At 51.5% G+C, this 15,669-nt stretch overlaps 6 protein-coding genes across 6 annotated transcripts; 3 read left to right on the top strand and 3 right to left on the bottom strand.

The window, feature by feature from the left end:
• Positions 1 to 61: 61 nt before the first annotated feature.
• On the bottom strand, positions 62 to 943 carry PFLUO_LOCUS280 (uncharacterized protein; the record flags this gene model as incomplete). The annotated part of the gene is made up of 1 exon (XM_073779988.1): positions 62 to 943. The coding sequence occupies one exon, from the start codon at positions 941 to 943 to the stop codon at positions 62 to 64; it is 882 nt and encodes a 293-aa protein (XP_073634378.1).
• A 708-nt stretch (positions 944 to 1,651) lies between these two features.
• Positions 1,652 to 2,485, top strand: PFLUO_LOCUS279 (uncharacterized protein; the record flags this gene model as incomplete). The annotated part of the gene is made up of 1 exon (XM_073779977.1): positions 1,652 to 2,485. One exon carries the CDS (start codon positions 1,652 to 1,654, stop codon positions 2,483 to 2,485), a length of 834 nt encoding a protein of 277 aa, XP_073634377.1.
• Positions 2,486 to 3,064: 579 nt separating this feature from the next.
• PFLUO_LOCUS278 (uncharacterized protein) lies at positions 3,065 to 7,761 on the bottom strand (the record flags this gene model as incomplete). The annotated part of the gene is made up of 4 exons (XM_073779966.1): positions 3,065 to 3,718; positions 3,775 to 5,145; positions 5,378 to 7,652; positions 7,715 to 7,761. The coding sequence occupies 4 exons, from the start codon at positions 7,759 to 7,761 to the stop codon at positions 3,065 to 3,067; spliced, it is 4,347 nt and encodes a 1,448-aa protein (XP_073634376.1).
• A 783-nt stretch (positions 7,762 to 8,544) lies between these two features.
• Positions 8,545 to 9,696, top strand: PFLUO_LOCUS277 (Integral membrane protein SED5; the record flags this gene model as incomplete). The annotated part of the gene is made up of 3 exons (XM_073779955.1): positions 8,545 to 8,800; positions 8,856 to 9,610; positions 9,664 to 9,696. The coding sequence occupies 3 exons, from the start codon at positions 8,545 to 8,547 to the stop codon at positions 9,694 to 9,696; spliced, it is 1,044 nt and encodes a 347-aa protein (XP_073634375.1).
• A 263-nt stretch (positions 9,697 to 9,959) lies between these two features.
• On the bottom strand, positions 9,960 to 10,924 carry PFLUO_LOCUS276 (uncharacterized protein; the record flags this gene model as incomplete). The annotated part of the gene is made up of 3 exons (XM_073779944.1): positions 9,960 to 10,416; positions 10,470 to 10,726; positions 10,775 to 10,924. 3 exons carry the CDS (start codon positions 10,922 to 10,924, stop codon positions 9,960 to 9,962), a joined length of 864 nt encoding a protein of 287 aa, XP_073634374.1.
• Positions 10,925 to 14,006: 3,082 nt separating this feature from the next.
• PFLUO_LOCUS275 (uncharacterized protein) lies at positions 14,007 to 15,284 on the top strand (the record flags this gene model as incomplete). Its single annotated transcript, XM_073779933.1, has 2 exons — positions 14,007 to 14,018; positions 14,073 to 15,284. 2 exons carry the CDS (start codon positions 14,007 to 14,009, stop codon positions 15,282 to 15,284), a joined length of 1,224 nt encoding a protein of 407 aa, XP_073634373.1.
• Between the last annotated feature and the right edge of the window lie 385 nt (positions 15,285 to 15,669).

The following is a 15,669-nucleotide window of genomic DNA, read 5'->3' as shown; positions in this document are numbered from 1 at the left end:
TCTCCAATACTTGTCTCAACTGAGATCCTTTTATCTGCATTAAATAATGTGCTATCTAGTATCAAAGACCACCCCAATGTCCCGTCCTCTCAACCATCTCCACAGCCTTCCTTAGATCCTCCATATAAACCCTATGCTGGTACTGCTTCACATAATTCGGCATAAACGGATACACAGTCCGCATCCAAAGCACAAGCGCCTGACACGCAAATTGTCCCACAACCGAAGCCCTCAGATCATATTCCCGCGCCAACCGCTCAGGCAACCAACTAAGAGTCAAAAGTCTGGCAAACGGCATCGCCACCGCCATAGAGAAGGGCAAGTTCGGGGGATACAGAAGATCCCTACTCAACTTGCGCGCCATATCGGTGACCTCCAATGTGGCAATATTATAGTCCCAATACTGCCAGAACTCGTCCAGCGTGGAGGGCCACATCTCAGGCGGCATTCGAAGCGAAGTCCCAAAGACAGCAGCCTCTTTGAACAACTCCTCCATTTTCTCAGCGGACAGTTTCCCAAAGAACGTCTCGTGCACTAGAACAACGCCCACGAAGAGCGTAGCAGCTGTCCATTTATGCAGCTCCGGATCATCGGCATCATACCCATCTCCCTTAACGCGGGAGTGATATCTGTGGATCACACCAAAGATGGCATTCTTTTCTTGCGGAGTGCCGCACACAGCGGCATTGAGGAACCGCGCAGTGTTTCGGAGTCGTATGGGGATGCGATGTGCGAAATCGGAGTGCTTGTAGCTCCCCTTTGCGAGCGATGGGTGCGCGAATTGGCATAGAATTGCGAACTGTCCGCCCAGGAGATAGATGTCGTTTTCTACGACGGAGTGTAATAATTTGGGCTCGGAGATTGGGGGGAAGATTGGGGCTGTTTGCAGGACTCGCCGGCGGACAGCTGGGGCTGTTGTTAGGGTTGATGCTTGTTCGGTCATTGTGAGAGGAGGTTTGGAGTCATCTTCGTAGCTATGAGATGCACGTTGGATTTTTATAGAGCTGCTTTGTTTTCATGAGGTTATCTGGACGTGCGGACCGAGGAGTGGATGAGGCCGCTGCTAGGCATTTCCACCATCACATGGGATGGGGCCCACTAAGACGACTGCGGACCGAGGATTGGCTTCGTTTGGGGTGGGGCTGAACAACGTGAACTTCATAAAATTGATAAAGTTTGTACATAAATAGGCTACATAGATCGGATCTAAAAATGTAGTACTCGAAAGACCTTATAGTTGATGTCGACTCCGGTCCTTTGTGATTCCTACATATCAGTCTCGAACCAAAAGAAATCCCCATCAAAGTAGCGGACGGTTCTCAAAGTGATTCAACTACAACTTGAAGGCAGGTTTGAGAATTTCCTTTGTACTACAACATGTTCTTATGGCAAGGTGGGCGCTATCAATGCTATGAGTGTTTAAACATACCGCTTAAAAGAAGAATTGAGGACTAAGAGTAGACTCGAATCAACGATGGGACGTTAGCAGCCGGCTGCGAAAAGTGCGGTCATTTTTACGAGTCTTGTCTTTCGTCATGATGGACCTAGGTAACCGACCACTTGACATCCTGTCTTTAAGGCAATGATTACTTTGCTATTTCTTCTGTTTGCCATTTTATCGAACAAGAAGATCATCATGGCAGTAAACACAATGACCTCACAGGGCCTAAGTCTACCTCCTGGGACAAGTCAATTTCGATACCAGAGCTGGCAGCAACTCCGGAAGAGTCTGGAGCGAGAGCAAGATTTGTACACTGCAGACAAGGCAGGGACGAGGAGTGAATATGTTTTGATTAAAAATGTTGATGAACTCACCTTTCAACAGCTTCGTGAGAACAAACTGAACTTCTACTCCCTCCCCCAATCATTCCACTCCTACCTTCCCCAACCACAACTACTCATCCTCAGAATGGAAAGCCAAGCACATGGCCGTACCAATGCCGAGCTGATGGTAGCACTGGCGGATAAATTGACAAAGATGGGTATGGATGTTTTGCAAAACCTCAAAATGTACACTGGGGTTCTTGTCGACGGGCCCGACAGGAAGAAGAGGCCTGATGCCCAGTTCAAACCGACTTCACTCCCACAGGGCCGCCTTCCGAAGTGGCCTTCCATGGTGATTGAGGTAGCACATTCGCAAAGCGCATCGCAGCTTCGCCAAGACGCGTTGTGGTGGATTCATGCCTCTGAGGGGGACGTGAAGCTTGTCCTCGCCGTTCATGTTCCCAAGGACAAAAAGATTATCACTTATCACCTCTGGTCTCTGACCGACCGACTGCCTCGTCGCAACAAAGAATCTGCTCCCGAAATCCGCCAGCAGGTGATCGTCAAGAAGAACACAGACACGTCGATCGTGGCAAGTGACAACCTGACTATACCGTTCGAGCTTCTCTTCCTCCGAAACCCACAAGGGACCGAGACGGACATTGTTCTTGACAAAAAGACACTGGAGAGACTGGCAGGGGCCTCTTGGGATGAAATTTAAGAAATCGGAGAGAAAAGGTATGTCTGCTCACAGACCTGGATCGTCAATACGCCACCTTCGTGAACTGAAGGAGGGTTTTCCACTTGATTTGTATCTAATTTCTACCAATTCAGACCCCACCGGCATGCTGTTATGACCACAACCGCTGAGTTCGAGGCTCTTGCTCCCTTGGTGGTCGCCATGTCCCACGTCACGCAGGAGGAATGGAGGACACGCTAGCGCCGGGCCGTCCTGAGCTAGCCGTGGAGGTTGAACGTCTGGATGACAATATTGATGTTTGTACAGTTGCCGGTCAATATGCCACCGGGAACTGATGGGGTTGTTTTTGACTTGATTTGTATCTTATTTTTACCAATCCAAATCTCACCGGCATGCTGCTCTCGCTACAACTGCTGAGTACCCCCTAAATCAACCGACAGATGAACAGCGTACCTCGTATTCTTGTATGTACCTCGTAGAGCATAAAAGCATGAACATATACTATATCCACATCCAACATGCAAAAGGCATGATCGGAGAACAAAAAGGGTATCGTGCCATGTCAATGTACGGGAGAAACATTAAACAATAAGAAAAAAACTACATATGCGTCGGTATCCATTCCTGGCCCGGGTATGTTGTCGGCGACATGAGGATTTCGTCGCTCGAATCGTCCTTCGTGAGAGCCAGCTCTACTGGTTCACGTGGTGGGTCGTTGACAATCCGCGGCTCGTCATCGCGGTGCGGGTGGCCTGCGGTCGAATAGGGATCGGTGGAGAAGCCTTCGTTAAGCCTTGTTGGTTGCTGCTGAGCCAGCGCAGTGCTGTCTTCGGATATCCATGGAGGCACGGATGCCCTCTGATAGGGTTGGTTCGCGGCGCGAGTGTGCCAAGGTGCATCGGAGGTCCCGTTTGGTGTGCTGCCAGTGACAGGCGAGTAAAATTTGTCCGAGGCAAGAGGGTTCAAAGACGAGATAGGTGGCATACTGGCGCGTTGGCGTGGCTGTTGTAGATATTCCATGTTGGCTGGCAAGGATGGCAGCGGTTGTTCCACAGCGGGATCTGAGGGCAGATGTTTCGGTACAGAGGGGGCATGTTGCTCGGAACTCGCACCAGATGGAATATGCGGCGCATTTCCGTTCACCCGGGGTGGCCTTGATAGGACCTTGAACTCTGTCTGGTGGGAGTTGGTTTTTGCTGGCTCAGACGCTCCGTTCCCTTGCGGTTGAGACTCAGTTTGCCGACTGAAAAGACCCTGTATCTCGTTAGACCGTGTTTTCTACATACTGACTTTCGGAAGGGGAGACATACACTTATCCTGCTGAATGTTCGCTTCTGACCTCCCTGAAGACCAGAAAAAATATCTCCCACGGATGCTCGACGTCGTTTCCCGAACCTCTTCAACTTACCAAAGGTAGAGTCCTCATTTTGACCGGGTGGAGAATCTGCTCCTGCAGCTTGCGAAATGTCTTTGGCCGGCGTGGGAGGACGAGTTCCTTTGCTGGTGCCGCTCTGCCGACCAAAGCTCAACATACTGCTCCTTGTTCCAGGGGAATATCTGATTTCGTTCCGCAGCGGACTTTGCACTTCCGGAGCGGTCTCCGGTGCGCCACTAATCGACTGTCGCTTGGATTCCAATATCTCAGAAGAGGTCGGTAGTGGTGCGGGCGGGTAAACGGGTGTATAGTCTGGCGCCACCTCAGCAGACGGCAAGGAAGCTCTTGAGACTCTGGCTTGGGACGCAGGTTCGCAATATGACTGATCAGCTGGTTTTTGCAGAGGCGAAGGGGGACTGTCGTAGAGCTTGAGTTCGGAATTTTCAAGCGGTTGATTCGCGATTTGGTCCTCAGTTCCAATTGAAGAAATTGACGCATGGCTGCGTACTTTATCCAACGGTTGCGGAACGGTCATATAATCCTTGGGCGGAGGAATAGGCTGATCTTTGGAGGGAAGAGGAGGAGGTAAGTCCTTCGGTGGGAGCGAGGGTTTCTCTTCAGCCTCTGAAGAGTCCGACGACTGATCCGCCATTGCATGTTTCCTCTTTGGCATGAAGGGATAGACCTTTGGCGGAGTACTAGGTTTGTCTTTCGGTGGGGGAAGAGGTACGTCCTTTGCCGGAGGAGCGGGGCCTATCTCATCGGACACCGGACGAATCGATGACGGTGCAGTCTCTGATCTGTTTTGATCGAGTTGTTGCCCGGGAACACCCCGCAGGTTCTTCTCTGTTGACTCGGCCGTATCCTCTTCGGCCTGTGCCTGCGTGCCTTGTGCAAATGGAACATTTCTTGCCCATGACGTAGGTCCTGGATCCGGCGACAGCCCAAGAGCAGCGACCATTTCCCGCTCCAGAGCACCAGCGTAGTCCGACCCGCTTGTGGCTCTACTCGCACGTTGAGTCTGGTCAAGAGATAAGCGAGCTCGCTTTTGGGCAGAAACATCGTTAGCGGTATCGCTTTGCAACCGCGAGAGATCCATTGACTTCGCGCGGAGACCAGGGTTTGTTCCAATAGGGGATGTGACGGGATCTTTGGTATTGTTGGACACACTCTCCTCATTCCGAGAGCTCTTGAAGAGATTGCCCAGAGTGACGGAGCTTCGGAATGAGAAGTTAGCATTGGAGCCATTGGGTCCGGGAGAGAAGGGAAATTGCAAGCTCTTGCGTGTCGCAGTCGGCGTTTGAACCTACAGAATTACCAACATCAGAACAGAAGCCAATATAAAAAAGGAGGGGAGAGGAGGTAAAAAGGTCGGAGGCATCAATCGTGTCGCATTCTAGAATCGAAGGCCAAGCGGCTCACAAAATTACATGGTGGTATCCAGAAAGAGTGAAAGAAAGAATGGAAGCAAAACAACAAGGAGAGAAAGCACTGAACCGGTTCCCAAGGCGATAGAATGTAAGAAATTATGTATCTACCTTGTCGCTAGGACGGAACTTATTCCTGCCTTTGGCGAACAGACCCTTTGCAGCCTCGCCCGCCTTGCCACTGAATGCCCCAGCTGTCTGGAGGAGTTCCTTGCCGCGGAGTTCGACATTCGGCCTGTTCCTGACGGTTCCGAGATGAGCCGAAGGGCGCCGATTATGGGTAGCACTAGTTGGAGAGTTGGTATTAAGTGTGGAAGCAAGGTTGCCGAACGAGGTCAATTTCGGGAATCGGCTTTGTGTGGGCGACGTCTTGTCACTTCCAGTAGATGGGCCCTGGCTTTGCAGATCGGCATACTGTGGGTGGTCGTGGAAGGTGAACTCAACCCAGTCCTGCAGGCCGGTGTCAAGGGCAGCAAACTGATCTCTTGTACGGTCAAACGCCCGGATGCGTTCATCAACCGACTTGATTCCAAGGATGTCGCGGAAACCCAGAAGACTTGCTTCGTTATTCAAGTTACTGGTAGCTGGAGGCACCGCCGGTTCAATCATGTCACCAACAGGTTCTGGTAGTAGAACCCCCGAATTCAAGAGCTGCTCAGGCGGGGTACTGCTGTCCGGCATTGGAGGAACGATCGAAAGTATGGGCCGTTCGACACTGCGCTCGCTAGCGGCGTCCATATCCGCAGCAGCCATTTGCGCTGCATCCGGTTCTTCTGCCCCAGGATCTGCCTCATAAGATACAGGCTCGGGCTCTTGGACAGCCAGCGATGCACCTAGAGGAGGAGGCGGGAAGTAGCTCCCTGGAGCTTGGGGCTCAACCTGATCGCCCGACGACGACGACTCCCAGGAAAACTTTCTTTCAAATTTAGGCTTATCCGGTTCGTCCAATGGCACGTCTCCACCGGCAGCCTGGCTGCCGGAGTAAGGATCCTGAGGCGCCAAGGGATGCGGCCCAGTCCAATCCGGGTGAGTTTCTGAGACTGAGGGTTTCGGTTGTTCGTCATTGGGCCCGGTCTGACCATCATTCCAGTACTTTTCATACTGGTGTGGAATGGAGTCGTCGGGCACCTGCGACTGGGATCGCTGAGCCTCCTGCTCCGCGTCGTCAAAAGGGCTATTCTCCCTGCTTAATGAGCGAATAATATCTTTGCTCAGCCGGTCATTGTCGACATCCCGCGGCGAGTCGTCTGCATTTTCAGGCAAGATGATTGGAATACTGCCGTGACGGGTGTCGTAATTTGTCGGCCGGCTATTGCCCAGGTTGAGCGGCGCAATAAAGTCGTTCTCAGTCGTACTCGAGGGTCGTTGCATGGATGCCCTCTTGAGATATGATTCCGCATCAAGTGACTGCTTTGGTGTGCTTGCCTGCGAAGGGATCTCAGGCGAAGACATCTCAACTTGGCCTGCCGAGGGAGCATCGTGCTCAGTGATCACAGTCCTCCTGGCAGGGCTATTATCACGGCTAGGAAGACTCATGTCGCGACGGTGACCCGGTTTGAAGACGGGGCCCTCGTTCACTAGTTCGGGGGAAGCCACTGCCGAGGGAGAAGCCCCCTCGGGCTCTTCGAAAATGGTGGGCGTTTTATCATCATTCAAACTGCGGGCGCCCATGATGGGGCTGACCACTGACGTACCATCGCTATTGGATCGTCCAACGCTGCCTGTTGTGGAGGTCGGTGTTTCCGGAACATCGAAAGCCTGATGAACCACGGAGTTGAAGCCCTGGGACTGTTGATGCTGTAGAGAGGGCTCCATAGGCTCGGTGTTGGTCTTCTGGAAACCGCTGTTCATGAAATCGGTACCAAAGCCGGAGACTCTCTTGAGTTCGGGAAGTCCGATGGAGGGGACGGCTTGTGTCTGTGGGGGAACAGTTAAACCCTGGGATGATTGATTATCGCTAGCCGGTGCTGGAGCTGTCTCCGGCTGCACCGAGCTTTGCGATTTATCATTGTGAGCCCCTGAATCTGCTGCGGCAGGCGGTGTTCCCTGCTGCTCGCGCATACGTTTATAGATGTCTGCGGGCCTGATGAAAGGCAGAGCCCTTTGATCCTCCGTCGCCGGGCTGCCTTGCGATCCATCGGCGCCGAACGCGAGGCCCGACAAACGCTTGGAACTCAAGTCCGACGCGCTGCCGGTTCTCTGTTGAGTGTAGGGCGGCCGCGGTACTGGGGGGGTCTCTTCCTCCTGATATTCATCTTCCTCGTCACCCCAGTCCGTGCCATCGTAGGAGTATTGCTTCGCTTCGACCCAACGCTTTGTTTTCGCACGATTGACGTTCGGTTGGAATGAAACGGGGGTTCTACCGCCTGCGCTGGGCGGCATCGGACTAGAAGATGTCTTAGTACTTGTGCGACCAAAGAGTCCAGGAAGCCGATAGGGGTAGCTCACATCTTGGAGGTACCTCGGCCGTGCGACCAGGATGTAGGGTCCGCCATCAAGGGAGGTGGAGAAGTCAAGTGCAGACAAGCTCGATTCCCAGCATCAGTTGCCGCCTAATTAAGGGAGTGGTAGATCGCAAGTCCTACTGCCTCGTCCCCGGACAGTTTCTGGACCGGGATGAGGAGAAGGAGGAGCGAAGAGTCGTATTCAGGGAGCGAGAGGGGGGAACAAAAGGTGGCAATGCCACGCAGACCAAAAGCGCAGCAGGCGCCGATCAGCTCGGATCAACAGAAGGCTTGGGTTGGCCGCCAAACAAGAACAAGGCTAGTGATGACGTGGGAAGGGGCGAAGGGGATTCTTCGCAATTTCATAGAAAAAATGGAATATAGTGCTGATGGTCACGCATAGGAATATCATGAAGCTATTCCGTCGTCATCATCAAATCTTTCCCCCTGACCGAGTAGATAAATTTAGACGTGAAACGGGTGCAGCGCAGATGGGGCTTAGGTAAGGGGCAATTCAGGTCACGTGGTGTCTTGGGTCGAGTGGCTGCGGCGAACTTGGCCCTTCTGTCGTGAAAGACGGAGTGTTGTGTTGACTTGGCCAGCGTGTCTCCCTCGGAATCAAAGTGAGAGACTTTTCGCGTGCCCATTGCTTGTCCTCCTCCCCATCCCCGGGAATCCTCCACCACCTGCTGCAACCGGCCACGTCTCTTCCCCCTTATCGATTAGGGAGAGTTCGATCACTCCAGCCCCAACAGTGGCCGAGTGCGGCATCCTCTCTTCCTTGTTGATCCTATATCTTTGAAGATCGTCCTCACCCTTCCCACCCATCGCAAAATGACCGGCCCGTCCATTCAGGATCGCACGACGGAGTTCAGCGCCATCTTGGGCCATGCCCAAAGGCGTCTGGGCACGTCGAAAGTTGGCTCGCAGCGCCAGGCATTATTGACAGACACCCAACGGCGCCAGGCCAACGGATCGCCCACCGGTGCACAGAATGAAAAGCGAGCACGGTCCGAGTTCGCGCGCAAGGCGGCCGACATTGGACGGGGGATCACATCCACCACCGCGAAGCTGCAGCGGTTGGCCGAATGTGAGTATGCCCAGCATGACAGAAATAGTCGCATTGATCTAATATTGAGAATCAGTGGCCAAGCGCAAAACCCTATTTGACGATCGACCCGTTGAGATCTCCGAATTGACCTACGTGATCAAGCAAGATCTCGCCTCGCTAAACTCTCAGATCGCATCGCTGCAGGCGCTCACCTTGTCACAACATCCGAAATCGAGTCGGTCGAAGACAGATCAGGAAGGCGAACATAATGACAACGTTGTTGTCATGCTGCAAGGGAAGCTGGCAGATGTCGGGGCCAGCTTCAAGGATGTTCTCGAGGTCCGGACGAAGAACATCCAAGCATCGCGCACCAGAACGGAGAACTTTGTGTCGTCCGTATCGTCCAAGTCGCAAAACGCGCTAGACACGCAACGCTCAGATTCTCCCCTGTATAACACCTCAGGGCGGCGGACGCCCCAACCGGGATACCAAGGCAACTCCTCCGATCTGTTGACACTTGATCCATCCAATCCATCGCCGCTCGGCCGGCCATCGATGCAGTCAGATCAGCAGTTGCTGGTCATGGAGGAGGGACAGTCGAGCAATTCATACGTCCAGGCCCGTGGTGAGGCCATCGAAGCGATTGAACGGACAATCAGCGAACTGGGCGGCATCTTCGGACAGCTGGCACAGATGGTCAGCGAGCAGTCAGAAATGATCCAGCGCATTGACGCCAACACAGAAGATGTGGTGGATAATGTACAAGGGGCTCAACGAGAACTGATGAAGTATTGGACTCGCGTGTCCGGGAATCGCTGGTTGATCGCCAAGATGTTTGGGATTCTTATGGTACGTCTTGTCTCTGCTATATTCTCGAACAAGTGAACTAACTGTTTTGGCAGATTTTCTTCCTTCTCTGGGTGTTGATCTCGTGATAGACAGATTCTTTCCGTTCTTGGACTACTACCTTTTTCTATTTCTGTACTGTATTATAATAGCTAGGCCCGCCTGTGCCCTCTGACAGATGATGCCTACCTTGCATGTCTCTCACACTCGTTGAGCATTCCACATTTCTTTTTTCTTGAGACCTATGGCTAGACTCTGGGATATATCTGCTAAATCCAACTTCGGGACTGTGTCCTTTCAAGAAGCAACTATGCAACTACAATATACCCCACACCCTAAATAGAAGCCTTCTCTACGCAGGCAACTGCACCATAACATCCCACAGATCTGACTCTGCCCACCCCAAGGAGGGCTGGTTATCAAACAACTCCCACACCAGACTATCATCCCACCCCGGAGGTGTCCAAGCCTGGTTGGTGCTGGTGGTAGCGGCAGGACCAAGAAAATCAGCCTCGCGCTCCATCTGAACTCCGTCTGTCCTTGTGTTGTCTAGTGTGACCGCAGCAGAGACAGCAGGCGCTGGCCTCTGGGGCCGGGGTTGTCCAGGTTTCATCTGTATCAATGGCGCACACAAGTCCAGAAACTTGGAGAAGAGCCGATACAGTTTATCGATGGACGGATTTGCCCCGACGAATTGGTGCAGATCATCAGTGATATTCTTGATCATGTTGAAATCTCGCTGGTCGGATGTCGCGACGACGTTGCAAAATAGGACGAAGAAGGGGGCTAGTGGGAAGAGCAGCATTGTCCTAGAAGATTTGTTAATTTTGTCTTCTCTGAGAGGTGTGGGTGAATGTCATACCAGGTAAGGAAGTACGGGTACGAATCAACGGACGTGATATGCCCTGAGAATGTCTCCTGCAAGGCTCGGAGGGTCGTAAGAGATTCCCGGGCTGCGTAGAGACAGTCTTCGCAAATCAAGCGGGATTTCAGCACCGAGGAGCGTACTCGGATGATGGTTGTCAGGACGGAATAGTAGTTGAAATCCATGGAGAGCCATTCTCGCCGCAGGAAGTTCCATGATTCTCCTGGAAACTCTAATTCTTGACGACGTCGAAACTGAGCGTTGTCAGCTATTTTCTTCGTTGGTTGTTTCTCAGCACCTACCATCTGCAAGTTCGAATGGATTGAGTGGGCTCGCTCCACGAGATTTGACAAGATGTTGGCCTTCTCCACATCCCGCATTACCTTGATGTCCAGTAGGACATTCAGCAGGGTATGCTTCAGCTGTGAGTATTCGACAATGCCAACGATCATGGCTGATGTTGGAAGGTCGGGATCAACGTGGACTAACTGAGCAGGCTCCACTTTTAGGTCTGGTAGAGACGGCGGCCGGAGGAGCAGCAAGCTGAGCGTCTTGTCGAAGTAATAGCAAGAATACACACAGGCATGAATGTCTTCTTCCACCTCGCTCCGGGGCTCTGTATCTGTGATGTTGTGGTAACTGAGTGAGACAATGATTCGCGAGGCAAGTGCTGTAAACATCCAACAGCGGGACATGTTTCCTTGATACTGCATCAAGCGTGACTGCGATGTGTATGTCTATTAGAGTGCTAGACAGAACCATTTCAAAAAAAAAAACAAAAACTTACCCCGGATAGCAGTGACTGGAGCAAGCCAAGGCTAGGCGCCGCCGCCAAGGGGAGTTGGTTCAATTCTTCATGAGCAGCCACTTCGTATTGTTTCTTCAATGTGCGGAAATGGACCTTCAGACGTTCACTCGAGATCAATGGCGCCAATTTTGATATACAGGAAATTGCTTTCACCCATACGCTTATCCGGTAATACTGGAGCACTTGTTCACACTCACTACCCTCGATTATGGACAATCCCATTCGTTCTAGAGCCTTGTTAGAGATATGATCTGGCCAGGAGAGGGTGCCTTGGGAGTTCGTTTTGTTGTCCGGGCCCGTGTGTATGTTAGCATACATTGTATAAGAATTAAAGTTCCAATAAATACCTGGGAGCAGCATGTATAGCAATTCTGGCGTAAGAGTAGGAGGTCGCAGTCTCTCTTCAGCTACGTTATCCGCAGTCCGAGATTCCCCAGATTCCCAATGTAGCGCAGGGTTAGATAATTGGCTAACAAACTTGCGGGCTAACTCAAGCGCAGTACGTCGATCTGTCGAAAGCTCCGGGTTACATTGGAGCTCCTGCTCGATAAACTCCCTAGCCTCGCTGGCATGCCGCGTCGACTCCGGAGAATCCTCATGGACATTTTGTCGAACGACACCTTGCGTTTTATTACGCTTAGTCTCTGATGGAGAGAGCATAATAGTCTCGCCCTGTGAGATATATTGCTTTCTCTTTTTCTCGTAAGCGGGGTCGGTACATTGGCTCGAAATTGACCCATGAGGACGGTGATATTTAGCCTGCGGCGACGATGCGGATGCTACATGGCCATGTGCAGCAGTTGACGAAGACTTGACTAATGTTTCTGCTGTGCTTGATTCTTCAAGTTTAGCCAGGCGGGCTGCCAATGCATCAAGACTGTGGTCATGTTAGCTTATCTATGTCTTTCTTCCGCGGAATATGGACTCATTTACCGGGACACACGCGGTCGATGGACACGCGTTTCACGAGTACGATAGCATTCCACGCCAGCATCTACGCAGTTCATGCAAGGATCTTGGCGATCGCATTTCACCTACATTGCACTGATTTAGCACAGACAGGCGTTTGGGCTTAGGATAACTTCTCTGACCTTCCTGGTGTGGCACAAGTCGCACTATAGTGTATTATTAGTGAAATCAGATCTTCAAGTATAGTGTTTGAGTTGTTTGGCGACTGAATAATCTGAACTGCGGTTCAAAGTATCCCGCATGGGGATGCCACTTACTGCAGACATGATTTTCGTGGCAATTTCCACACAACAATCTTTCCCCAGAGATGATAACTACTTGTAATGAATATGCCTCATATTCATTGTAATCCAGATGAGCTGTAGTGCGTGAATGTTGTGAAGTCGAAAGAAAAGGGCGCCGCCGGACTCCGGATTACTCACAGCCGAAATTCCGAGGGCCGACCAAAAGCGGAAAGGCGCCTTGGCTTTTCGAGAGTAATTGACTGAAAAGAATCATAACCATCTGTCACAAGGATTGGTGGGTTGCGTGAGCTTGTGCAAAGGCGAATCAATTTGAGAGAGAGGGAGAGAAGAGGAAGGGGTTACAGTCTGGGGAAGATGGTAAAATACACCTGAGGAATCAGGCATCAACAATTCGCGCTCATCGCCGCCTTCGTGTCGACATCTCGCGCCGGCATGTTTATGCATCTTTCGTGAATTGCCATGCTATATAATGCATTATTTATTTGAGCTGCCTCCATTTTCATCGCCTTTATATCTCTTTCTTCTTCTACAGCCATGGCAACCCCCAGAACTGCTGGCAAAACAACAATAGATTCCCCGGCAGCTTCATCCAAGTCGTACTCGTGTGTGATCTGTTACCAGAGAAAGGTCAAATGTGATCGACAAGACCCATGTTCCAACTGTGCGAAGTCAAGGGCTGAGTGCATTTACCGCTCTCCCCCACCTCCACGTCGCCGTAAAAGGGACCGTGCTAACGAAAGTGTCCCTCGCGGGCATCGCGACAAGTCACGGCGACGGGACAGTGAGACGCGCAGTGCACAGCAAGGTGATGGCAGTTTTCTGTTCACAGCCCAGCCTCGACATACTAGACAAGCAGGTTCATCAGTTGTCGTGGACAGAAATAGACCGGGAAGAATGATCACCAGAGAGGGCAATTCGGTCTATCTTGATAGGTTGGTTGTACCGACTCCCTTTTGTACAGGCCTTATCTAATTAATGACAGTAATCTCTGGACAACCGTCAGCGATGAGGTATGTCCCCTCAATGCGCTTTGAATGGCCATATCCATAACAATCTGTCCAGCTCCAAGATGCAGCCGATGTAATGGACAATGCATCAGAAAGTGATACCGACACCTTCACTCCAGGCGTTGCCGATGACACAATGATGATTTTGAGTCCCGCATCTGGGGAATCCCTTACAGAATTGCATCCTCAGCCATTGCATATTTTCAAGCTCTGGCAAACATTTCTCGACAATGTCAACCCACTGACCAAGATCATACATACTCCAACCGTGCAGCAGCAGATTTTGAAGGCCATGAGCGACTTGTCTTGTGTAGAGAAAGATCTAGAGGCCCTGATGTTCTCGATTTACTGCATTTCCTTAGTTTCCTTGCCAGCAGGAGAGGCTGAAAAATCATTCGGAGAGAGTAAAAGATCTCTTCTCTCGAAGTACCGCGGAGGGGTCCAGCTAGCGCTTAGAAATGCCTCATTTCTCCGTACCTCGAGCGTTGTGGTTCTACAAGCCTTCATGTTCTACGTGGTTCGTCAGCCTGCCATCCAGTAACTACACCTCTGTCTAACAGATGTTCGATAGTTCACCACGCGCGCATTGTCAGATCCGCATACTGTATGGACTCTATGTGGTATCGCGCTGCGCATTGCCCAGCGAATTGGCCTTCACCGAGACGGGTCTGAGTTTGGGCTGTCAATATTTGAAACAGAGATGCGCCGGCGCATCTGGCTTCAACTAATCATTCTAGACTCCACATCGGCGCAGTTCAGTGGTGTTTCCCCGTCTCCGTTTCTAGCGTTAGCGGATGTCCAGTCTCCAGCGAATGCAAACGACAGCGATCTTGATCCGCGCATGACGGAGCCCCCTTCAGATAGGACCGGTCCAACCGAGATGATTTTCTGTAAAGCCCGGGGCCAATTCGGCAAATGTCTTCGCCGCTATGCCGAAACCACTGGAAATGATTGGTCCTGGGGAATACTATCTTCTTCGTCCAAGTCAATGGAAGAAAAGGAACGAATTATCGATGAGCTAGAAGAGCTTCTAGAGAAGTCAGTTCTACGGCATTGCGATCGATCGATCCCTCTTCATTTGCTCGCTACGTTGATGATTCGGTCGGCCATCGCTTTCACGAGATTGATGGCACATCATCCTCGACAATACCAAGACGGCAGCACTTCAATGCCTGAATCTGAAAAGGATATTGTGTTCCAAAATTGTTTAAAGATGGCGGAGTACTGCGATCAATCCCAAACTAACCCATCTATCCAAGGATTTTCTTGGCACATGGAGAATCATGTTCCATGGGATGCCATCATCATCATGCTGACGGAAATGCGGCATCGCACTTCTCCAGAGGAGAAAAGCAAGGTTTGGCAACTCATTGCCAACATATATTCTCGGCTCCGTCGGAACTTGCGCAAGAAGACACAAACGCCGCTTCACCTGGCCATCCAGAATCTGATGGTCAAGGCTTGGAGGGCTTACATTGAGGAGTGTAACTCCTACCGTCGTACTCCTACATCATGTCCCACCATAGTCGCGGAATTCGTAGCTTCTGCCGATAATAGCTCACAACCGAAATCCGTGCAAAGTGGCCCCGTGGTTGTTGAACAAGACGCTGCATTCTCAGGCCAACCCGATCCCAACTTCGCTGCTTCATCTAGCGGGCTTGAGGCCGAGGATTTTGGGTTTCTTCTGGGTAATAGCCCGGAGGATTGGAATGATTGGGACAGTCTCCTCAACCAGTTCAGCGAATCCTTGATGGATGCACCGTTCATGCCAGACTTAGGATGATCCCCATGAGGCCGTTCTGTACATTCCATATGCTCGTTAACGGCTTTCCGGAAAACTCGGGCATTTAACCTGGACTGATTGTTCCACGACAGTCGTGATATAAACAATCCCTGTTTCGCCGCTGTAACATTCTCCCTAAATGATGGTCGGCTCTGTGGACGGACACGGACTCATCGGCGGGCGACTCGCCGACTTTTTCTCGCTCGGATCGGTGCCTGTGAACGTCCGAACACACGAAGAGTCACTCACAAGGCATCCCGCGTCGTTTTCGCACACGATCACGAGGACTGAAATGGGCTGGGATTTTCAGACGGAAAAAAAGTCTTTTTTAATATTTAAAGCCCCTTTCGCTATTTTGGAGGGAGCTCCACGACCATCGTTCAGC

Source organism: Penicillium psychrofluorescens (assembly GCF_964197705.1).
Source record: "Penicillium psychrofluorescens genome assembly, chromosome: 1".
Lineage (NCBI taxonomy): Eukaryota > Fungi > Ascomycota > Eurotiomycetes > Eurotiales > Aspergillaceae > Penicillium > Penicillium psychrofluorescens.
The sequence above is the reverse complement of the archived record's forward strand: the minus strand, read 5'-3'. Positions and strand labels throughout refer to the sequence as shown.